At 43.2% G+C, this 25,441-nt stretch overlaps 1 protein-coding gene across 2 annotated transcripts in view; it reads right to left on the bottom strand.

The window, feature by feature from the left end:
* Positions 1–25,235, bottom strand: part of erf (Ets2 repressor factor) — a 29,683-nt gene extending 4,448 nt beyond the window's left edge. The window contains exons 1-4 of one of the 2 annotated variants that reach the window (XM_028433357.1): positions 24,489–25,235; positions 6,343–6,577; positions 2,233–2,345; positions 73–977 (exon numbers count right to left, since the gene is read on the bottom strand). In XM_028433357.1, the coding sequence (XP_028289158.1) occupies positions 73–977; positions 2,233–2,345; positions 6,343–6,577; positions 24,489–24,510 (1,275 nt within the window). In that variant the 5' untranslated portion in view covers positions 24,511–25,235. The remainder of the gene's footprint in view (positions 1–72; positions 978–2,232; positions 2,346–6,342; positions 6,578–24,488) is intronic. The other variant, XM_028433366.1, reaches the window with a different exon arrangement.
* Positions 25,236–25,441: the final 206 nt, after the last annotated feature.

The following is a 25,441-nucleotide window of genomic DNA, read 5'->3' as shown; positions in this document are numbered from 1 at the left end:
CTTTATTTATGGCTGTTCTCAGATTAGATATTCTCAAACATGTCCTGTGTGTGTGTGTGTTGGGAGACTTACCTTGATCTTAGGAGGGCCACCTGCCAGAACGGAACTGCTTTTCTGAGCAGAACCTGTGAAGGAGGACGACTGGCTGGAGGAAGAGGATGAAGAAGAAGCAGCCATTGAGCTTCCTGCGTCTCTCTGTTTGCGGCCCAGAGGAGGTGGCTGCAGCTTGAACTTGAAGGGCGATGGGTGCTGGTGCCCGTCTTCCCCGCCACCTGGCTGCTGGTTGAGTGAATGAGAGAGTGGCATCGGTGGGCCATGGAGGTGATGTGCAGCTGGTTTCTCGGGGGTGGGGCGATGGGGCTGAGGAATGATAATGTTGGGGTAGTGGAGGAAGGCTCGGGGGCTGAGGTGGTAGTTGTAGACGGACTGGGTGTGGGCCTGCAGGTAGTGCTTCATATCCTCCGGGTTGAAGGAGAAGTGGGAGCCCATCATGGGAGACGACAGGGAGGGGGACGGGGTGTAGGGCAGGTGGGGAGTCGGGGTCATTGACAGAGCTGGAGACAAAGTTGGGGCCAGCAGACCCCCAGGGCCAGGCAGGGGGGAGACGGGGAATGGGGACAGAGGCTCTGGGTGGACCCTGGGTGCGGGCCTGGGGAGCCCCACTGGATTTGCTGCACCGTAGACCCGGAATAGAGAATCATGAGGCATGCGTGGAGGAAGGAGGCTCCTGTAAGCCCTCTCTGGCCCCACAGCTCTCTCCTCAGCACCAACAGTCTCCTCCATCTCAGAGTTGGTGGAGGTGCCGTCACTGCAGTCACTCACAGAGCCACGGGCCATGCGACGGGCCACGCTGCTGAACATGCCTGGGCTGCGTAGCTCCTCGCTGGATGAGAGAACCTCTGATGGTGTGGAGGGGGGGAAACGGAAGTGGGTGCCTCCACTTGGAACAGGAGGGGCACTCTGGGGGACTCCTCGGCCTGTAAAGGGGGAACACCACGTTAATAAAACTTACAGGTGGTAGGAGGAATCCCAGATGTAAAAAAAATCATTTCTAAATTTGGATGAATGCGTCCTTAAAAGTGAAGAGAAAGGGAAAAGCAACTAATGAGGCCAGGTTTTATTTTACCCAGAGGGTCACAGGCACACACAAAGAAAACAGCGGGTTACACAAAGCCACAAGTTCCCTTCTCTCTAACCCCTCCTCTCTTTTTCTCGTCTGCCAGGGAGACTGTGGCACTGCAATAAATTCTTGGCATCCGAGCACGTGCCAGAATTAAATATTGGAAAAGTTGCTGTTACTGCCATCACAAACATGGGTTGGGTTCCTCTGTTTTTTTCCAGAGCTGCCGACTCTGTGTGTGTGTGTGTCTGCCATGTTTGTCAGAAATGATGAGCAGAGAAGAACGTTGTGTTTATGTCGCATGTGCGTTTGCGAGCGTATGTGCTTGCCTATCAATCCAGATTGACGTGGGCATTTGTGCGTCTGTGTGTAACCATCATATGAAACCATCATATCACAACATGTCAGTGTGTGGGCCACATCACACGCAGGCTATAATTAAAGTTTCGTGCTGCACTTATGTCACCCAGTATCCAACGCTCCATATGGGCTGTGTTTACACTGGGTGGCCGGGACCAGAACGAAAGACGACTTCAGAGGAGGGAGGAGGGGGATTAAACTGGGACGTGGCACGCTCGCGTCTCTGACGCGCACATGCAGTAACCAGGCAGACGCATGCATGCACACACTCACACTAACCAAGCTGATGCATGCTCACTCACACACACACACACATTCTGTGTATGTATCTGATTTGAATGGCATCTAAAATTTGTGTGAAGCGTCTTCAACTATGACCAAAGTTGGCTTTACCTATAATATTTGTCTTTGGCAAGTAAATTAGTGAGTCCCCACCACACAGACTGGAAACCTTCTCAGACAATAATATTTGAAAGTCTTGGTTATATACACTCTTTTGGTCTTTGGTCTCCAAAACTCTCTGTTTTTAAACGAGGATTGTAACTCAATCTCTAACTGGCAAAAAAAGGAGAGACTGGAGCATTAAAAACTTTAGTTTGTCTGAATGCTTAAGACCTTTAGAGTCGTTTTTAAAAACTCTACAGACACAGCTTCATGTGATATTTTTTTACTCTTCAGTGTCTACACATAGCCCAAGGATTTTATAAGCCAAGGAAGTAGAGCCTGTTTGTGGAAGAGTGGTGTATACATACCGGAGCCCATGTCGATGAAGGGGTAGTTGACGAGCACTAGTTTGTTAAAGTTGAACTTGTAGGTGAATCTCTTCCCTTTGGTCTTGTGGAGGATCCTCTTGTTGTAGTAGTATCTGAAGAAAGAAGGACAGAACGGATGTTAGGACGTTTCAAGAAACATTTTTCAAGGCTAGACCTCAGATTTCTTTTCAGATTTCGTCTCAGAACCTGTGAGGTCTGCATCAAGGTGATGGCCTCTGTGGTGGTCTACCTGGAAAAGGTATGCAGTTCTTAACAAGAGGACAACACACCACAGTGGTGATCGCTCCTGTTGTCCAACATGATTTGATGCCTGCAGAGATCTTCCACCTTTTCTCAAAGGACAATTTGACATTGATGATAATGTCAGTGCCATTGTGAAGCGCTAACTTTAAGCCACAAACAAACTGTATAATGTCATTAAGGACAAAAAAAATGAGTAAACAGAAAACGCAGTATGGCTGTTCACATCCCTACCTCCGCCAGTGAATACAAGTTTAAATTCAAACTCTTACTGTGATTACTCAAGGAAATGAGGCAGCCATTCACATTTAGTTTTACCCAGGCAGCTCCATTAGAAAGAGTGCATTAGTCATCATCAATACACAGAGCGCTGTACAGGGGGAGTGAATAGAGAGCCGCTGACAGCCCATCAAAAAGACAATAAAATGGCTCCCTGTGACTCACTCATAGCCCTAGGACCAAAACACATTCATATTTCTTTACAAAAAAAAAAAACTCTAAATCAGGGTCTCTCATTCAGCTGGTCACTTCACTGGAAGAAATGTAGTTTTCACCATTGAGTAGAAAGGAGCTCAGTAGCATTATGAAGTACAAAACAATATGGATTCATCAGAGAACAAAGTTAAAAATAAGGCCCTTGTCTTTTTCTTTTGGCATCACAGTCCTGTCTATAAATACAATAAATATACATTAATCATTATTATGATTATACTGTATCATGTTTGCTCCCCTCTCTCTCTCTCTCTCTCTCCTTCATCCTCTCTGTCCTGTCTCCCTCCTCTTCTCCTCCTCTACCCGGCCGACTAGCAGCAGGACTGGTTCCCCCTTAAGTTGACGGGTCCTGCTCAAGGTTTCTTCCTCTTAAAGGGAGTTTTTCCTTGCCACAGTGCTCTTAGGGGGGTTCGGGTTCTGGGTCTCACGCTCTGAGTTTCTGTGAAGCGCTTTGAGACAATTTCTGATTGTAAAATGCGCTATATAAATAAAACTGAATTGAATTAGTAATGTACAGATGAAATTACAGTAATAAAACAGGAAGGTAAATATTCTCAAGTATTGTTTTTCCTTTCCTTTCCTGAAACTAGTCACACTTGTAGTGACACAAACCCAACAAGAGTGGATATAATATTAGTCATAATGATAAAGCTGCACCTATGCTCCAGTAAGAACACAGTATTAGTCACTGGAGTTTAGTTCAATAGAAAACAAAATAGAGCCGGAGTGTGTGTGTGTGTGTGTGTGAACCAGGAGCTCATCCAGCCCCTCAATGACTCAATGAGTGAAGGGCCCCTTCTGACAGAGCCGACTGCTACGCACACCCACACCGCCAGATGTAATTCAGGCACACGCACACACACACAGCAGGCATGAAGGCTCAGATATACAATGGTGGCAAAAAAAAAAAAACATTTGTGAGTGACGACAGAACAACGGAACGCACGCAGGAGAAATTAGAGCTGTTACTTGAGAGCTCACAGCAGTTTCAGCTCACAGGTATCAATTTAAATGCAACAAAACTCAATCAAATCTCTTAAAGACTTCAGAGGAGATGTGTACACAGACAAAACGCAAAAGAAAGGGAAGAATCTAAACAATAGCATATAAACTACACACACTCTCTGTAGGAGGCAAATGGCAGGATGTGTGTGTGTGGGTGTTAACAACATCAGAGCTGTCTATGCAGTAAAAGCTGGAGGGACACAATGTCCAAAGACACGATAGATGGAAGGTACTTTTGAACGAGCCGTGGAAAAGGCCACGCACATACACGTGAAAATAACACACACACACATTCAAAGAGTGGTGAGTCGATAGAGGACAGCCAGCATCACATACCGGGTCTAGACTGGCTCCAGCTCTTTGGAGACCGTTTGAACTTCCCTCGAATAAACTAGAAAGGACTTTGACTATATAGATGTGTGCAGGAGCACACACACACACACACACACAAATGCATGTACATGAATGAACGCACATGTGTATATCAATGTGCTCTCACTTCAAAGATGCCAAGAAGAAGCATCAATCAGAGATGAAGCAGCTCCTTCCAAAAGACATCAGAATTAATTAACAGCCCATCGTTCATATAAAAGGTTTACAAACCACAGAAAAGGCCGTTTGGCTCCAGCTGGTCCCTGATGTTAATACTCACAAAGACCAGAGAGAAAGTAACTGATCCTGTAAATAACTGAACAACAACGGTCTATTGGGAAATCTAATGTTTCATCTGTATTTGCTTACCAGACAAGTTTGGTAGGTTTGAAGAAGGGATACTTAATTTAAGGGTAAACCAACCAAATTTATCCTGATATGTTACGTTGGTTGTCAGTTACCAAGCACAACACTTGCTAAAGTTATTGTTTTTAGCTCCCTAATGTAGCAGAAAGTGAAATAAAAGCATCTAATTTCATCAGCAAACGATGGCGAATACTCGCAGTGTAGCCCCAGTGACAGGCGGCTGTTGTCACAAAATATAATCGATTGATGGCTAGCTTGAAATATTATTTCAACTGATCATTTTTAACTGTTTGTAAGCTAAATGATCCCATGCTGATCAAAGAATTGATCTCCATGTATGTTCCAAAATTTGCTCTTAAAAATGCTGCCGTCTTTAAATACTCAGTCAGAAGGTTACGTTGGGATAAAAAAGTTTAAGCAACAAACAAGACAGATGGGCTGGAGGAGGGCTGACATATAACAAGGTGTTAAGAGTGTTTGTGTGTGCGTATGTGGGCGTGTGTGTGTCTGTGTGTGTGGTGACGAGGCAGTGTAACTACTCATCACCATGGCAAACTATAACCCACACCAACCTACAACACAGGAGGCGACACTGATGACTACTGTGTGTGTGTGTGTGTGTGTGTGTGTGTGTGTGTTACTGAGACTGCGTGCTTGTGTACATGAGAACAGACTGGTAGCTAAATAAAACCCTGCAGCATCCCACATGTGTAACGCAGAGGGTGAAGGTGTATGTTTCTAAATCGACTGTCACCCTGGAGTTTTAGCACGTTCTGTGGCACAGATGCACACGACAACACCGTTTATTTTGTTTTAATACTTTCTAAGCAGTTCTAATTACGCTCAGATTTCCAAAAAAGACTGAACAAACAAGGAATGAGTTTTCTTCCATCAGTAAATTTCTCCTTCTGTTATTCAGCTTCTGTTTTATAATGACCATTTCAGCTTGTAAACAGAACAGCTACCTGATAATAATTAGAAAATAAGCGATGTTCCAGTTTTGCTCTGTATGAATAAAGACAAATATTCAAATCTGTCTATTTTAAAATGAGTCTTGGATGCTTTAGGATTAACACAGTTCATCTGGAGTTCAAAACAAACATGATTCCAGCTAGTGTAACTTAAGGTTGACATGATGAAACAGTCTAGGCTCTTTGCCATTACTTGACTCCCGGTGTAGACACCTATTGACCTAGATATGAAGCTTAATATTAGCATCAGTCCAGACAGGCCTTACTAAGCGCCGATAATATGTTTTAGGCAGGAGATCAGAGCAGAAAGAAGGCCCTGTTTGTCCCTGGTGTTAATGTATCAACAACAGTTATCCATACGGGTGCTGCAGTCCTGGTTAGGACATAGGTTCAGGTGTCTGGAGGCATTTTAAATCTGTATTGTAGAATTTAAAGGGTTAGAGACACAGACTAAAGAGGGCTCTTTGAGATTCAAGATTTGTGTCATGAGTCTTTTGGAAGGTAACTAAAAAGAGGTCACTCTCCAGTGATGTTTTGGTCTCAGACTTGTGTCATGTGTTGCAGACAGAGAGTCTTGTGTGAATTAACCAAGTGTGCAGCCTGCAGCCTGGGTTTGTGTCTGGGTTGAGGCATCATCTCTCACCTTAGTGCTCGGCTGAGTTTGTCGTAGTTCATCTGAGGTTTACACTTCCTGACCCCCCACAAGCGAGCCACCTCATCGGGGTCCTTGATGACGAACTCTCCGTAGTCTCCCTGCCAGGCAATGACATCATGGTACTCCTCTTTCCTCAGCAGCTCCAGGATGAAGTGCCACAGCTGGATCTGCCTGGAGCCCGGACTCGACTCTGGCTTGTAGGCCCATTCTGGGAAGGCAAAGGCTACAAATGAGAAGGAGAAGTGGGTTCAGGAAGATGGTCATAAAAAAAATAACCGGACTGCCACTGGTGGAGGTGACTACAGCTGTTTTTATCCTACGGCTAACAACAGCGGCTGAAACTGCTTCTGTCTAAACTTACGGCAGGATTTAATGTTGCTGGGGAGAGCATCAAGGATAAAAACATGAGGTTGACGGGAGCCACAAAACACACAGTGAAACACGATGAAATCCCAAACATATTTCTGTCTGTGACATAAAATCTGATGATGAGTACTTTGATTTAATCTGTTCCCACAGACTGCAGCCATATCAAAACTTTGCTGCTATCAGGATCAAAGCTGGAAAATCAGCACTGTTATAACTGATTAACGGGCCTTGAAATATGTGCAGACAAAATATAAGCTGTGGTTTTAGAACTATTATCAGCACACACACACACACGCACTCACAAAACGCACACACACTATTACCCTAAAGTTAAAAGTATAGGCTTTGTCTCATAAAGTAGTGGGTGGCAGTAAAAGACTCAACACCACTTCAACAGAAGGCCGGGCCTAAAAGCAAAGGCAGAGTGACACACACACACACCTTATTAGGACCAGATGTGCCTTGGCAATCAGACTGAGAAAGCTGAGGGTGGGAAACATATGGGCACAATATAACAATGCTGAATTTCATGTGTGTGTGTGTGTGTTTATGTAACTGTAAAGAAACACACTATCCCAAATACCAAGGTTACAATCAGTTTCCCACACTCCACAAAGCCGTGGAGTCGTATCTATGTAGCAGTGACAGTGAACCGTTAACAATGATATGCTCAAGCCGGACGAGACTGTAACACTGCTGTGATGTGGCCTATTGACCCAGGTTCGATCACACTGCGTGACATCACAGCGAGCACACATGTATGTATCATAATCTTAAAAACACCATTGGCTGCATATGTGACTAACAAACTAGCAGAGTACAAGAGAAAATGTTTATTCTCTTTATCCTTTATTACCCTGTCAACATTTGATAGGAAACTGCTGTGGGGCAGCTCTATAAAGGCCGACATTAGCAGCCACAGAAAAGAGCTCGTGCCAGATGAAAAACAGATCAAAGTGAAAAAACAGTTGTTAAAAAAAAAAAAAAAAAGAGGACACACCTGGTAACTAAATTCCAGTGTGAAGTATGAGGATATGGCGTCCAGATGACACTTAAATCAATTATGGCTTGCCCATTTATAAAACATGTGCCATGGCTGTTTGCACTGTGTGCTTATTGGGACTTGATTCATTTGTGAATGAGCAGAGAGAAAGTAAAGAAAGCAGGCACGGCATGCGTCATCTGAACATCATACAGTGCACGTGACGTTTTTTTAACAATAGAAGAAAGGACGTTTTCCAGTGTTTCATTTAAAAGGATATTTTTTCACAAGGCCTTCACAATGAAACAAATGCAACAAACCATGGAGACAAACCCATAGTTGAATCTTTTTGTAAAGATAAGTGGCTGCACAAATCACATGGACTACATTGCACTGATACAGCCAATCAAAATCTAACAATAAAGTTGTTTGCAATCTGCTTTTAAATGAACATGTGTTTCCCTTTATCCAGATACAGATCACATTTTATTAGCAGGTGTAAATGGAGTCGAAGTGAGTCATGGAAAAACTAACCAAGTTGGACATGTTGAAACCAAAGTCCACTATCAGGTGTGCAAATTGCAGCTATGTGTCTGCAAACGGCATTAATTCACAGTCAGTGAAGGAGGCAGAAGAATTAGCCGGAGCAGTAATACTCTAACCACAACCAATGGCATTTTATAAACCACACAACCTATAAAAACATCACTCGTGGTGTCTTTTCCCCCCCCGGTGAATCAATCCAGATAAACAAGTATATCAAAATTGTGTCCATGATATGCTCCACACAGCTGCTACTTGATACGACTCCTCGTGCATCACAGTCATTTTACTTCTTTATCAGTGAGGCTAAAAGTTTACTGATTAGATATTTTTTGACTTTGTGCTGGTGAAGCAACTAAAACAGGAGAGGAAGAAGACGATGCTTGAACGTCTAGATGTGGCACGTGCTTATTTTTTTCCTAATATGCAGGCATGATATTTTTTAAAGAAATATGTCCTTGTATGTTTAAGTATCTGAACGAAAGCTACACTTGTGCATTAGCAACTCATAGTCAAGTCACAAGTTAAAAAAAAAAAGCTGCTAATAAAATATAATTTAATGTGGTAAATTTCTGACTTGTTATGCTGGTCGTAAACTCCCAATATTCTCCTGCATGTGGACTGTTGTCTTAGCTAAAGAGAGACAACTAGACACAACTATCTGATGAAAGCTTTTACGATCCGGCTAATCCTTTAATCAATAAGTTTATTAAATAACATCAAAAATATCTTGTCCAAAACACACGTGGCTGAAAAAAGCCCTGTATTGTACAGTGTATACTGATAGATAATCAGTTGTTTATACACAGGGATGTCTGGAAATCAATGATTTCTCTTTAAATCGCTTTCTGTTCTGTGACCATGGGAATTTCTATTAAAGGAAATAAAGCATTGGAGCCATGATGGTAACAATTGTTGGATATAGTGTGTGATGTGTGACTTTCACTTTCCAAAACTGCAAATATGGTGTCTTTTTAACTTTCAAACTGGCACTTCTTTTTCTGAAGGTGGCAAAAAAAAATTCTTTCTTATGGAAAAGAACAAATATCCAGAAAAACAGACCCGCTCCTGATGACTAATAAACCACATGCTGCTATCTGATCTCCTATGGTGCTTGTAGAGAGAGCCAAAAGACAGACAAGCTGGCTGTGATAGTTGCTAATAGCCATTTGAAGGCAGATTACTAATGGGGTACGAGCATATGATTCATACACCAGACAATAAGGCTCTTGTCACTAGGGGACAGGTTAGGCGTTGTGACATAGACACAACACGCTGCCGTACAATGGGGTACACTGCTGATTGCCGGAGAAAAATACACATGTGCACACTTCCGTATACGCACATGCACAGACACGCAATGACGCAGGCAACACACAGCAGGAGTGGATTAAATCAAAGTGGGCGAGCTAATATCTCTCTCACACACACGAAATACACAGATACACAACACAGGTTAGTGGGGAGAGGTAAGTGGGTTCATGCGTGGGTGCACAGAGCACACAGACAAAGAACACAGAAATAGCAACCATGCCCACTGCATGCATTTGTGTGTGTGTGTTGCAGATGTCCCTGCTGACTCATAGCTCGTTCGTTTGTCGTTCACAGATTCCGCCTTAACACCGCTGCCATCTCTTTCTTTCCCTCTTTCATACTGTCCCTCCCTCACTCGGCCTCTCCTAAGACACACAGTCTCCTAGCAACAAAAGCTTTTAGCTCTAAAAATAAATGGTCGAGTCACGACAAACAAGACAAAATATGATTCGATTACAGAAACTTGCCAAAAGAGTTTAGAGTTTGGGCCACGATCCAGAGAGAGCTGCAGCGTGAGGATGTGATCGGTCCAGCAGAGACTTCTTGCTACAGCACGGAAGTCACTAAAACACTGCACAAGCAGGCGTTCGCACTAACATACATCTATTAGTGCTTTAAGCACTGTTGACTAATTTCATGCAGATAAGAACTACTCATTCACACTCAGGGTTTCTGTTTTGAACTGATTCCGAGGCAACGCCGTGGCAGACAGACTGCACAGCTGACGGTGCAGCATTCTGACAGATGCATGACGGAGGGTCCAGTTGGACGTGCATCTGTTACAGCTGCTGGTTAATGTAACATGAGTAAAGTCAGATATCCAGGCTGAGAGAAAGGGACAAGGACAAAAGACAAGAACAGGAAGACCAAAGACAAACTTTTTATCAAACACCAGCGTGAGAAGAAACCCACAACGCTTGGTGATCTTAGCCTCTAGTCAAACCTGATTTTGATATGATTTCTATCTTTTTTTAAAAGCCTCTGTCCATCACTTCTAATTCAGCTATATACAAGACAGAACCACTATCTATACAACTGAAAAGCTTCTGCGATATTTGGCATGTAGCATGTTAGACCAGGGAACACATAGAACCTGTCCTTGTAGAGGAGGAAAACATGTTTCTGTGACATCTGAGTGATGTTTCACTTCGTTTCAGTAGTTGTTTAGTAAGAGTTTAACTGGTATTTCTAGTCGATCTTAAGCAAAAAGGCAAAACATTTTAGAAGTAGTAACTAGGGGTGTCCCGATCAGGTTTTTTTGCCCTCGAGTCCGAGTCATTTGATTTTGAGTATCTGCCGATACCGAGTCCCGATCCAATCCTAGCAAAACGTGTGCGTGTGTCCAGACACGCCAGGAGATTTCACATACGCAGCGGCTCATCGAGATCTCGAACCAGGACCTCTCGCACCAAAAGCAACTGCCATACCCCTACACTACAGGACACAGAACCACCCTGCACAGAAGGCGTTAACTTTGACAGTCCTAATAAATATATATTCGAGTCCTGATTGGGAGGTAATGTCCGATTCCGATCGAGTCTGAAATCACGTAATCGGGCCTGATTTCCGATCACGTGATCGGATCGGGACAGCCCTAGTAGTAACGTTGCTCCTCCAGCTATTTTAATAAATAAAAGTAATAAAACTAAATGTTTGTAAAAGGTTCTTTAAGTACTTTCAAGTACCGAACAACATTCAAAGATATTTTGCCACTTTATGTGCTGGTGACCCATCTCGTCTATGACAAGTTAGAAGTTACATAATTTATGCTAATTACACCACAAAGTAACTAGAAGTGATCAGATAATGGAAGTAAAGTAGTACAACATCTAGTAAGTAAAAGTACTCAGTTTCAGACCACCAGTTTTCCCGCTCTGTTACTGGCAGTGTAACTGTTTTTATTCACACTTGAGCTCTGTAAAAAGTGTTACAGAAGTGTTTCTCAATTTTGAAGCAGGCAGTCTTCCAAGGAACCTTCGAAAAATATTTGGACACATTTCTAACATAATACCAATAACATGTAAAATTGGCCTAAAGTTACTAAAAACTGCAGTGCATGCCACTTGAACTTGTCCTTCTCAGCAGCAAAGTCAGGTGTTAACACTGATCGATGCGTAGCGACACTAAGGACAAACATACAAAGGACCGGCTGCAGAGCTTAAAGTCCGAGAAAACAAAACCAGACAAAGAAAAAGACTCTTGTGATATTTGGCAAACTCTACTCCAGACAGGAAGAATTTGTGATTGTCAGATAGAGGTGAAACGCAGCATTGCAGGCCTCGACAGATTCTATAAAAAGACAACAGGCAGAAAAATTCATTTACTATTAGCCTGGGGTCCCAAGCCACCTGCCACTTCTTTCCAAAAGAAACACACAATCTGTGCAGCAGCAATCAGGGGCCGAGCGGGTTTAACACGCTGGTCTGCTTTTCTTAGGAGCTCTGACGTCACCGCAGTTGGAAAAGTGCTCATAATAACCGATAGCCATCATTAGGGGTATTGTCCAAAAGGCCTGCAGCCGCTAAGGCCAAACACAAAACGGCCTCCTCCGACAAGTTTCTTTAACATGCTGTTCCAGCTATCCATCTATCCCCCCGTTTATTTTTCCCTCCCTTCCTCCTATTCTTTGGTGCAGCTATATTTAGTCACTAGAAAGGTCGGTCTGTGTCTGTCTGCAGGGTAATGATTCAGGGGCATGGAGAGCAACACACAGAGGTAACAGGCCCGGCTAAATGGCCGGAGGCTGGTTGACTTCTGAAATCTGGACGGGGGTTTATCAGAAAGGGATCAGGACAACACAGAAAGGCAGGAAATAAATGGGCACAGAGCAGGAAACGGGGAATCTCCGATGGGCGTAAACAGCACTGGCGTGAGCAGACAGTCGTGTATTTCGGAGTAGAACACAAATAAACAAATGAAAAAAACATGTTACAAACTACATTAATTGATCGTGTCACTATAAAACTTCAGAAGTTCAGCATTCCCAAGTTTAGGATCTATAGGAACTATAGATCATACACACAATCGTGCAGGTTTACAGGTTTAAGCCGTGCAAAGATAACTACCTCTCTGCAGCACTGGAATCACAATAGACAGTCTAACATTGCTTTAATGAGGAGTCCCATGCTTCAAACCACTGTTTAAAACTCTCTGCTCCTTACAGAACTGATCTCATAATTACCCTTAAAGGATGGAGTTTAGATCCAAGGAGCCAGTGGCTAAATCCAGGGAGGAGTTGGAGAAATCAGGTGGAAACGCAGAGAGGAGGGTGAAGAGGAGAGTAAAGGAGAGAAGAGTAAAAGAAACTCAATCCAGCAGAGATCAAAGGAGGATGACAGTCTGCAGGTGCATGGTTTGAAACCTCACCTCAGTTCTCACATGATCTCACCATTGCATAAGGCTTATATAGAGAGACAGACAGGATGAACAGACCGGAGAGGAAGGAGGGGAAAGTGGGGAAAGAGGTCAGTGTTAGGGAGCAAGATAGGGAGTAAGATAAACACAGAGACAGACAGACGCTGCACAAGATCTTCAACTGCTTGAAAAGTTTCTGTTTACGTGATCAATTCCCAAATAAGGAACAAAGAGACTTTAACGCCAAACCAGAAGGCTTCATGGAAAAGGACAGATTTTTAGAATAAGGGAAACGAGAGTCTGATGCTTATGAGCACATGGTTCGTTTTTTAACAGAGGAACTGAGAATTGTAAGAGGGCAGAGATTTGCTGTATGGGTTTTATAGGTTCTAAGCAGAGCTGGGAGGGGAGGATTGACTGACGTTTGTTGAAATAATGATGAGTTACACTCAGACTTCTGGCAACACCACTGGAGCTCTCAGTAGCCACCAAATAGTGGCAGCACATGACTTAAATCAGCCCACAGGTTCTCCCTTGAGGTCACTTTCCATCTCAGTGCTCAGAGATCCAGCTTTCAAAAAAAAAAAAAGTGTGCACTGTGAACGATGCGTCCCATAGACCGCGAGCAATCCAAACCAAACAAAGCCTCGTCATCGTGGGACGGACCTTTTTTAGAGTACAGACAGCTGCACCACTCTGTTCTGAAGCCTGCAGAAAGCTGCTAGGAAGCAGGAGAAAGGTGCGACCTTTGATTGAGATTAGAAAGGTAGGCAGTGAAGTTTTTAAGACTATAAAACAAAATGAAGAATAAATGGTGAAATAAAAAATAAAAATAGCTCTGCTTAAACTGAGACAGCTAAGCCACTCTCACAAATCTGTGATACAGTGGACACCCAAACCTGGCCAGACAGAGACCTGCGGTGCCCTGGAGTAGTCCAAAACACCTTGGAAGCAGCCAGGGCTGTGATTAAGTTGGCTAAGGGTTGTGTGTCTGTGTGTGTGTGTGCCGCCAGGAGCCAATTATTATGCTCTGATAGGAGGGGAAGCTCCTGTTGACTCTGGCTGGCATTCAGGGTTAAACTGTAGAGTCAAATATGTCAGAATCAAGTTACTGTGGTCACAAGCTTAGATTATTTTGCACATTTCAGTCTCATTAAGACTTAGAATTCAGCATAAAAAAAGACTGAACGCAGTAAAGTATCATTACTGTTGTGTTAATGAGAAACAATCACATCAGGGATGATCTCAGGGCTCAAACTTCTATCTCCTAATCTGCAGCACATGAGCCAAGGTTGGAGACTTATCAGTTGGAGGCCTACTTTCCCAGAGAGGAAGAACACCATACATGCATGCACACGTGCTCTGAAACTTGTCTGAGCACATCTTCCTTCCAGAAAATGAAAAGCCTGTAAAACATTCAGCAGTAATGAGCTCCAGGCTACCTGACTGTCACACTGAGAATCTCTGAAGCTTACTTCCTGCTGTCAGTGTGGAATCTGGAAGGAAGACGTGCGTTTGTGACAAACGAAAGACAAAAAAAAAAGCAAAATACACATGAATATCAAATGTTTACACACTCATACGTACAGACTTCACAAGTTTTGTATGATACAGTCTGTCTACAGGAAATAAGTCATGCTGACACGCTGCAGAGTGAAGTCAACCAGTGTTAAACCCAACAGCTTTGCTGATTAATAACATCAAACTGGCCAGTCAGCTGGCAGAATGAACAAGACAACCAGCTGGAAGGCTGCACTGCACCGGAGAAAGTACCGTGCGTCTCCTTGATGTTGAAGCACTTGTTTCAGGAAGAATGGGAAGACCAACAAACTGAGGAGGGATTAAACTTTGCACCACAGTGAATCCCTTTTTACTCACTAAGAGAGAGATTAACATCAATCTTATGGGTTGTTGCCAGTCGAGGTGTAATGTGCTTGCAGTTACAACATTTGGTGGCTTGCCAACAGGGTATGACCGGGCATTCTGTTCTCTTTTGTTCTTCACGAGTATTTACCTGCATGCTTGTTCAACTGTGATTGGTCAATATTAGTCAGACCACAAATGGAAAGATTCTGCGTATTCAAATGTTTATAAAGGTTGGTTAAACTGTAGCACACATTTTTCAGGTGTCAGAAACTGATAGTCACTATGAAACCAGTTATTTGAGGAGCGATGGGATGTCAAGAGTAGGAGAGGGAGAGAGAGAAGATGAATATCTGCATTTAAATCTGGCTTCTGTGTTGTGGTTTGGTTGCCAGACTACTTTCATTTTCCTCCAACACACACACACACACACACACACGTGTGGTGGCAAAGCCAACAACAAATTTTGGTGACTTCAGCTATTGGACTGATCCATGTGAACATTACTGTGCATGCATACATGCACATAACCACACACGTACACGTGTCACCACAGCCCAGAATAGGTCTGCAAGCCCCAAATCCAGGGAGCTGGATGAGTGACTCACTCTCGTACTCCCTGCCAATCAAATTTCATCTGCTCCTTTCACCACCCCCACTCCCTTTCTTTCCCATAATGCCTCTTTCCTTTCAGCATCTTTCCACACAGACAACGAGGCTCCACTGTTGATTACAACAATATACTAGAGGTTTATTTAACCGATGTGACGGGAAGGACTTAAAAAGTATTCACTTGAAACAAACCGTAACGATATCTTTATTCTCCTGATGTCATAAAACCTCAGTCAAGGCCAGAAGAACAATCATAGTGACTTTAATTAGCAGATGCTGCCAGCATCAGATGTGTGTATTGGAACTTATTGACACCTGGATTCAAAGTTTCATTCCATCTTCTGCCGGTATTTTTATCCCCACGCTTAATTCTCTCTATCTGTTTTGGACCAATAAGCAGTATAAGATAACACTGTCCATAAACCCTAAATTTAGATGTAGACAAACTAAACAGGAAGTAAAAATCAAGAGCAGCTCAGGAAGAAAAACCTTTTCCCAGGATTGAAAGACAATACAGCAGATTTTGAGCCAACAAAAGTAGCTAAAAACAGTGGTTGAGATACAATATGGAGAAGCAGGGTGAGAATATAAGGAAACCACAAACTACGGAAACAGTGGGACAGAATATTTGTCTGTACCGCTGCAGTATGAACGCCAATTCAATGCCAGGGCTTGATTCAGCCAAACACACCAGCTTTTAAAACAACAGACTGGCTTGTTTGACAGAGAATGCCCTTTAATGCTGCCACTGCTCACCTGAGCAAACAAAACAGGAGCCTGAATGATGCCACCTCCAAGACATACGCTGAGTACTATTTACTGTGGATTGACTGTGTTGTGTTGGATAGTAATTTAATATTAGGGATCAATAATTGCTCAAGGATCAACTGGTCAGTTCACTGGTGGGTAATGTGTTCTTCTTCAAAAGTTAATGATCGGTCTTGAGACCCATCAATTATCCCTAGTATTGGACAATATGGATTATCTACAACAATCATACCCTCTGGATGAGTGTGTGCACAAAGTTCTCGACATGTTAAAGAGTCGACGCGGGACTTTCTACATGTGTGACGTCAGCGTGAGTCAGCCTTTCCTCATTGGCAGAGCCACCGCAGTCTTAATTCTTCTATTGCATTAAAGTTGGATCTTTCAGTCTGTAGACAGAGTGGCTCGCTCCTTGTGTAAAAACATTAAAGACAGAGGCACGACGGCGTCACCGCAGGGAGATGGCAGCCCAAATGAGCATGCCACACTCAAGAAGCTGTAGTGAGAAAATTAAAAGAGTGTGTCAATATGTGTGTGTGGTAATTCAAGACAGATATCACCCATTTTCATGGCATGTGGGGGGTCCCCAGACCTCCTAATAAAGTCTGCATGCTGTGAGATGAGTGAGTGAGTGAGTGAGTGAGTGAGTGTCTGAGGGACTTTCACGTTTCAACTACACAGACCCAACACATTCATCAATGCCATCAGCCAGGGGGGGATTCATACAACCTACAGGAACACTAAGTGGGTCAAAAAAATGAGACTGAGTCTTCTTCACGTAATTAATTCAACGTATACAGCGAGTGTTATCCAGTGGTTAATGATTCAGCATTCTTCCTCATTTATATCATTTGTTTCAACTAGCTCAATCATCATGTCATCCAAGCAAGTATACACAAACCTTTCAGATTGCCAAGATCCTTAAATAAATAATTCAGTCTGCGGTTATAATGAAAAACATTAGCCGAGATTGGATGAAGAAGACGGAGCAGACGGGGAGGAACAGCAGACCTTACTTTATGGCTGACCGACGGTGCTCCCTAATCAACCGGTGCCATTCTTATCACTGATATAATTTATGATCCACCTTTGAAGCAGCCAACAACACGAGCCCCACCCTGCATTCCCTTTTACGGTTTCGGCAGCTAAAATACATAAAACTGTTGAATGGAGGCCAAGATTAGGTTCTCAATCACTTTACAATTCATCATTATCATTATGTGCGGGAACTCCTGTCTGTTAACATGTGTTTGACATTAAAAAGTGGAGAAAGGTGTTCTGGCTGTTGCTGGTGTGGGGGGGGGGGGTGGATAATGTACCGGTAGGAAAAAATAAAGTCAAATATGTTTTGCTTGGCCCAGAAAAAAAGGTGGATTCTGCAGATGAGTTAAGCTTGATCGGTGTTGTTGGGTCGTGCTGGCCAGCTCGTCTCATGAAAAGCTATTCACAGCCCTGTTCATCACAACTACACACACACACACACAGCCCAGTGTGTAACATCCTCTGCCTTACATCTTCTCCTCATAATCAATCCCTTTGTGCTTTCATCCACACAGAGGTGAGACAAGTTGTACACTGTCCGTGTGTGTATTCAGTCTGAAAATGAGGAAAATATACAAATGTACATTTATACAGAGAAGGTGCAAATGAAAGAATGTGTTTGCTTGATATGAATGTGAAAAAGTGTTAAGACAATCTTATATTTTAGGGGTGAAACACCCTCACACACACACACACAGTCACATCAAACCACATCAAAGGCACCACTCAGAGATTTTCAGGACATGTTGTGGCAGATATAAATGAGAGAAAGACAGCCACAGGGTGTCTCAGCAGACCAATAACTGAAGCAAACATAACAGACAGGAAAGCCTGCTTCTGCTGAATCCATTTCTTTTCCACAGACACTACGACAGGTTCTGGAGATCCCAGATTAGGAAACAATGGCAAGCGAAAACCTTCCTTTAGATTTCTTTGACTTCAAGCTAAAATAAAACACTTTATGAAGACATCTATTAGCATCTCTTAGTGAACCAGTGTCCTTTCATAACATGTATCTAAGCTGACACCACAGCAGTTAAAACAGCAATAGTTAATTACATTTAATGATAGTTTAAAAACAGAAATCCAAATGTATTCATATCTGCCCTTACAGAGCAGATAAACCTATAACTATAAAAGGAGTGGACAGCTGTTGTAATCAATGATCTGCCCCATTAAATTAAATTCAGGGGTAATAACTTATGACCTCAGACAAGAACCGAGGAACTCAGTTTGGTCTCAGTTGTGTTTTCATCTGAAGTTCTGATTCTTCATGGTGGTCTAGGTGGCAAAATATTCAACCAACAAGGTTTGCTGAAATGTGTATTTACAAAAAAACACCAAGGTTTCTGAAGGCATGAATAAGAAATTAGCTTGGCGCGTCACATTTTCAATCAGGCAGTGTGGGCTTAAAAAAGCAGGTGCATCGCCAGTAAAAAGAGCAGGAGCAGGAAAAGTCTGGGCTGCATCAACCCAAGTCCCAACAACCACAAAACCAAACTGTGCTGCTTTCTCACTGCAACCTGCTGGCAGGGCTTCCCTACCCTGGCGGCTTACGAGGTGGTCTCCTTTGAGAGAGTGTATCCAATTTATTTCGCATCCTTCTAACATGGTTTATAAATACGCAGAATTTCAGTGCATGTCAATGCTCCTATTTTATTGTGAAGTAATAGATGTTGCCACCCAGTGTAGGTCAGTCTAATTGCCTGAACATGGCAGCCTACCTCCAGCCACTCTCCTTTGTTAAAACAGACTCCCTAAAAAACAGATGGCATCTGGTGGGTATTTTCTTTCCAACAGCAACTCGGTCATAACTGCTTTACCACTGGCACTGTGGGCAGTCTTACACAGAGCCGTGCAGGACCACACCTTGTGTCATGTGCCAAGTGTGTGTGTGTGTGTGTGTGTGTGTGTGTAGACAGCAATACACACATGTTGGTAGAGGCCTACCTTAATTCCTGTGGCCATAAATGACACCACACCAACCCTCCCAGCCCCCCTTTTTTTCGTTCTCCACAAACCACAGATGATAGCCATAACACACAAGACAACTTTCCACACCTTGTTCACCAAGGATGACTTCAGACAAAACAACCACAGACAAAACACCACGCTACCTCTACAACTTATGTCTCTACCAGCCTTGGTTTATTCCAAAAACCTCCAAAAAAAAGAGCTCCGAGGACAAACGGCGTAACAAGTCTGATAAGTACTCAAGTCTGACATATTTAAACACAATACCATGAATGCATCTACATTTTGTTTTTATCCTCCAGGTGTAAATATTGATTAAATGCCATCAGAAGGGCAAGCTTATATGCAAAAGAAGGCGTGAAAGAACAACACATGAGCGGAAACCCAGTGTCCTGTCAGGTGTGTCACAGATATCTGTCCTGCTGCACAACTCGTCTTTATCTGCTCAGTCAAGCGAGATGCTGGTTCCACTTGACCTGCGCCGTCCTTTCATTTGCCCTGATGGCAGAGGCGGAGAGGGGGGGGGGGTCGCTACTGTCACAGCGCCAAGACTCACTCGCAGTCATAAATACTTGCAGATACTGTGCCAACAGGCTAAATGACAGAGATAGTTAAAGGTGATGAGCACATTCTTTGGACTGTAAAGCGATGCTGTCTGTACAACGTCTGTAAAATGGAAAGATACCGCTCAAGCTACATGATGTTCTTTCAACAGATTTCCCAATCTGCTATATAAAGCCAGACGTCTCAATGGAAACAACTAAATCATGACCAGAAGTAGGACTCAAACGTTACTCTGCTACAGAGCCATAATTCCACAAGTCATTTTTTTTTTTAAATTTACTTGACAAAAACATTCTAAAATTGAATTTCTGAAAGTTTGTAATGTTCCACTGAATCTTTTTTTGCTTCTCTGAACATCAGTTCTATAAAAGCATCGGGCACAGTTGTTTTAGTGCTCAAAGAAGTTTGATTCTCCTCTCGCTATATCACAATTTTAAGCTTCCTGACAAAACTGTACCGTGCACATGATTCATTCAAATTTATGTTGGAAAGTTGTAAAATATTTAAAAACTGTGTCATCTTAACTCGGCAGGTTAAAGGGCTTCAGAGAGTTAAAACTACTGTTGGCGTACTCTCCCTTTGGTTCATGTATTTTTATGATTCCTTGGCCAGTTGAAGACACTCTTCAAAAAAAATTACAATAGCATCCGACAATGAAAAATGATTCAGTTACAGAAAACGTCTACATAAACGTCAGGTTTTGGTGGCAGGCTCTCAATCACAGAGCTGAAGTTTCTTTCTAAGCTTGGAGCTTTCATACAGATGTTCAACAATCATGCAAACAGAAAATTCACCATTAAAAGAGACAAATAGAACAATTTTGCTTCCATCAGCCTGAAATAGACAATAATACAGTGCAGCCCAGAGACGTGGTCCAATTAGAGCAGCGGGCGCAGTGCTTATTTCATCTCCACCGGATTTGTCTTTGTCGTTACTGCTTTTATATCAGCATGGGTTTTAAGGCATAGTCTATGCATGTAGTTGATAATCATCTAGAAACTGCAGAAGGGGTGACAAGCAACATGAAGTGAGTGCAAAGAATTGTTTCTCAAAGGGAACGTACAACAAGTACAAGCACAATTTTACAAACTGATGATTCCCAAGGGTTTCATGGTACAAAGGGACACATTGTGCTCGACAGCCCCACGGTGCCCAAGGATAAGCACATAAAACCCACCAAAAACCCAAAGTGTGTCTGCTGATATATGTGTAGAAATGTCATGTGAAGCTTGTAAAAATGCTGCTTCTAAATTTAAAAACATACATGGAGCTGCAGGCGCAGAGGTCTGTCAACACTCACTTCCCAGACCGGCTGTCAGACTTTCCCGAGTGTGAGGCTGCATGTGTGTTTGTTTGGCCAACATGTCCCGGCTCGAGCAACCTGTTGTCTACTCTCTAAGCTTTGTATGGGTCACTAAAGCCACTGCACACACACACACACACACACTTCCAGGAAAAGGGGCCCGCTCCAACATGGAGAGATGCTCGCAGCAGTGCTGACCCGGGCCGCCACTTGACAGCACACTAGAGAAATGCTGACGTCACTCTGCATCATTTTTCCAGGGTTTGCTTGCCCAGGCTTGGCTCAGTAGTGATCAGGAATGTGATCTGGTCGACCTTTTGAAGTGACCTGATCACTCACAGTAAAAACAGGGAAAAGGTACATCCTGTCAGAAACACCAGCCTTTCTGGATTTTTCTCTGGCCGTTGCATTTTGCCCCTAAAGATTCTGATTTAGTATTTATAGGAGACACCTGAGCTGATGTGTTTTATGGCCTGATCTGACTGAGCCAAGCTGATATCACCAAAACATGAGGCTCACAATCTGACTTTAGTTTGATATCTTTATCTTCAAAATAGACCTAACAAAAGTAAGAGTAGAAAACTATCTACTACAGGGTTGGTGCCTTGAAAACTCCTAGTGAAGATTATAGATTCTCCCCTTTTCCACTGGATCGGAGAGTTTTTTTTTGTCTAGTGTGAAAGATGCTTAACAGGCAGAAACCTTTTTTGTAGCAGGCAGTGGCTCATGACAATCCAGCATCTCCTCTAAATCACACAGAGACAGAGCGACTGCACAACCACATCACTGCACATCAGTCGCCAACACCTCCTCTCAAACTTTCCCTGAGACAAACAACTTGGCCTCAACTTGTAGTGTAATTGCACCGTCTCTGCTGCTGGTGCCGACAGTATATTTCAGGATAATGGTGAGACAGTAACACAACAGAGTCCTCCCAGGAAAACGACCAGCATCATTTTTTAACAAAATGAGACAGTGGTTCATTAGCTTTGGTCTGAGCAGTGTTATTAGAGCTATTTGAATCTGCATAAAGATGTCTAGTTGTTCTTCCTGTAATTACAACAGGCTGAGTCAACTGCCCACAACCAAATGGTCTTCCTCAAGAGCAATTTGGTCTTGTTGCTAAAAGTCAAACACTGACTTTGTTGTGACCACATCAATGTCAGGTAGAGCCGCAGAGTGACAGACATATGGGCATGCACACAAACACATAAATGTACGCTGGCTGGGTCATAAACAGCAGCCCTGCCCTCCCCAGACTTAACACCGGCTAATTGCTCATGTATGGCTCCTTTCACTCCGCACACACTCGCACATACACAGAGTGAGAGTGCTACAAAGTGCGCTGGCTCGCTGGTCTGGGCTGTCTACAGCTGTGACGTCTCACATGTGGCGTGTTGTTGATATAAGGAGTAACACAAGCGGAAAATTGGAGCTGGTGCTGGTGGGGCCAGACTTCAGACTTCCTGATAGGAAGAGAGTAGAGTTTGACCTATATATAAATAACATATATGTATATAAGTGTGTGTGTGTGTGGACATGTTGTCACTGCTAAAACTACACATCTTACCCCCGGTTTACCTGAAAGCTGCAAAAAGGTTCCAATGACTGTGTGCTGACCACCTTGGCTTTCACCTAAAAGCTAAACCTTCACGCTAACAACAGACAGAAAATCCTTCATCAGCAGACAAAGAGAGCCATCGCTGGCTGCAGCCACACACTCAAAACAAAGACTTCTACTTCTAAAACTAAACGGAAGTGCAACATAACCTTACTAATCTGATCCTCTGGATAATGGAAGTCATTAGAAGAGAATACAATGTTCAGAAGTCTGAAATAGGCCACGCTGACACATTCGCCTGTGCAGAGCTCTAAAAATAAAGCGAGCACTTCTGCATATTTACAGTCTCATAAAACTTTTCTACAGTTTGAAACTTTCATTTGAATTTAACGATCTGCAGTTGGATGCAGACTTGCCCGGGGTCTGTTGAATGTTTTGTGCATGATGATGAGCTCAATGGTCAGAATCAAAAATGTTCTTTAATGGCTCACATACATCTAACTGTGATCTTCACAACACACATCACACCCATGTAGCTCCAGAGATCCCACAGTGAACATTGTGAGGTTATCCATAACTATCCTGTGATATAAAAAGTTATCTAGGGTAGCAAAAAGATCATAAAAGTCATATTCCTAATTATGATGTTGTGTTGTGGTGAGGCATTCCCCTCTTATAACATCTATTATGGGTACTGGAACTCTGCCTGCCCAAGATTACCACAAAGCACTTCTGACTAAACTGAATTTAAGAGCACCTAAATGAACAATAGAAGAAAAATCATAACCTAAGAATGGAAAATCACAATCATTTCATTGAAACCAAAAAATGTCCCAGAACATGGTGGAATTTCAAACAGCAGAAGCTGAGAATTCCGAGCTAAGCTGCATTAAAACTGTGATTAACTATACCAGATCCTCTTAGCTCCGATCCCTGCATGTAAGTAAGTAAATGCCTTAGAGGAAGGAAAGACTACAATAAACTCTGGGGAGGTGGAATATGTTTCCAGATCTGTGAATCTTAGGTGGTGTGTGACATTCCAGGTGGTTGTAATCTGTCCTCACCCTCATCCCACCAACCTTATCAATGGCACTGAAGTTCCCGATCCAATCATGTAATCACTACCTTTCCTTACAGTGTTTGATGGAGTGATAAGAGGAAATGTGGGTCGGCTGACTTCAGCTCAAAATAATCAAAAACGTGTTTAGAATCTGCTCTGTGTCACCTCCTAGAAATGATAATCTGCATCAACTACATATGAAGTTTAATCCGTGTCTCTACTACTTGCTATTTTGAGGAACATTCAAACATTTATTTTGATGTAAATCAAGTATTTTTCAATGTTTCTTTTATTTATAGACACATAATAAGTAGTGTGGGGGAATAAAGCAGAGATAAAACGTAGAAAAACAATCACTAATTCTGTGTTAATCTGTTGTAAAATTACATTTCTCCTTCTGCTGCAGGTAAAATACAACTACACCTTGGCTCTGACCCCGACTCCAACCACTGATCCAGGAAATTGGGCTTCTACAGTTACCCTCACTGTAAATCTTGCAGCACATTAGCTTCGGTTTTCTGTGTTAAATGTTGTGAATATAAAAGGTTTTTAACTTAGAATTTAGCCTCCGCCTTAAAAAACTGCTGCAGCACCGTGTTAATACGTGAAAGCTACTTTCTCCAGAGCCGCTGAAACAATAACAAGAGGCTCGGATGGATCCGCTCTAGCGCCATAATTTTGTCACACTTTCCCTGGAGCGGAGAGTTTGTGTTAGCGTGCTAGCCCTACTAGCCGCCGAGGCTAGGCGCTGTTGTTTTCATCTGAAGAATAACAGCAGCAGTCTGAATCAAAAAAAAAGTTGATTTCGTGTGTGTGTCCGTTCACTTACCCGTGTCTGCCTGGGTTTTCATCTTCGTCGCCGTCTTCGGTGCGCCGCTTCGGTCACTTTTCCCGTCGACTCGTAACTTTAGACGATAGTTAGCTAGCTTTTTAGCCAACTTAGCTAGCGAAGTTAGCAGTGACACCCCACTCCTTTGCTCCGGTGTTGTTCTCACAGGCGGCTTGTTAGAAAGAACCTGCCCCCGATTACGAGATCGGCTTTCAAGTTGAAAAACCCGCCGCTAACTAAGCACGGAGTTTGGCTTTCTATCTCGACACATCGATGCTTTTTTTCTCGAAAACTTTTGAGCCACAGTTTTTTTTAAGTTCAGGGCTTGCGGTGCTCAAAGTTGCCCCGAGGAAAATCCAGTCTCCCGGGTCTGAATGGCGCAGGTCAAAGTTTGGAGGAGTCGTGCTGCTGTTGGTCGGTGCTGGAGCAACGGAATGCGACGAGTCTTAAATTTTCATCCCGCTTGTTGCAACCACGTCGCATGGTCGATTCGTCCTCCACATCAACACCACCACCACCATCATCATCATCATCATCATCATCCTCCTCATCGCAGCAGCGGCGCCTGAAGAAAGGAACAAAAGTACCGAAGTCCGCTCCGCGCTGCCTCTGTCTCTGCCCCTCTCTCTTTCTCCGGCTCAGACTTTTTCTTTTTCCACTCACTCGGTCACTTCGTGTTCTCTCAACCCCCCCTTCCTCTGTCGGGGTGTCGTGTTTCGCTCTCCTCCTGCCACACGGGGCCGCCCACGCTGACCTACGGAGGGAGGGAGGGAGCGAGGAACCGAACGCCCACTTCTTAGCAAAGATCGTCTGTAATTTGGAAGATCACCTTCGCTTTAAAGTAGAGAATAAACTGGGAGGAAAGATTTAGGGTCAGTAAGAATATTTCATTTACAACATAAAGAAATGACATAAGATAAGTGAGATTTTTTTTTAATTCAGCTGTCTTCATC

This window comes from Parambassis ranga, chromosome 2 (genome assembly GCF_900634625.1).
Source record: "Parambassis ranga chromosome 2, fParRan2.1, whole genome shotgun sequence".
Taxonomy (NCBI): domain Eukaryota; kingdom Metazoa; phylum Chordata; class Actinopteri; family Ambassidae; genus Parambassis; species Parambassis ranga.
Note: the sequence above shows the minus strand (reverse complement) of the source record. Positions and strands in the feature narration are given on the sequence as shown.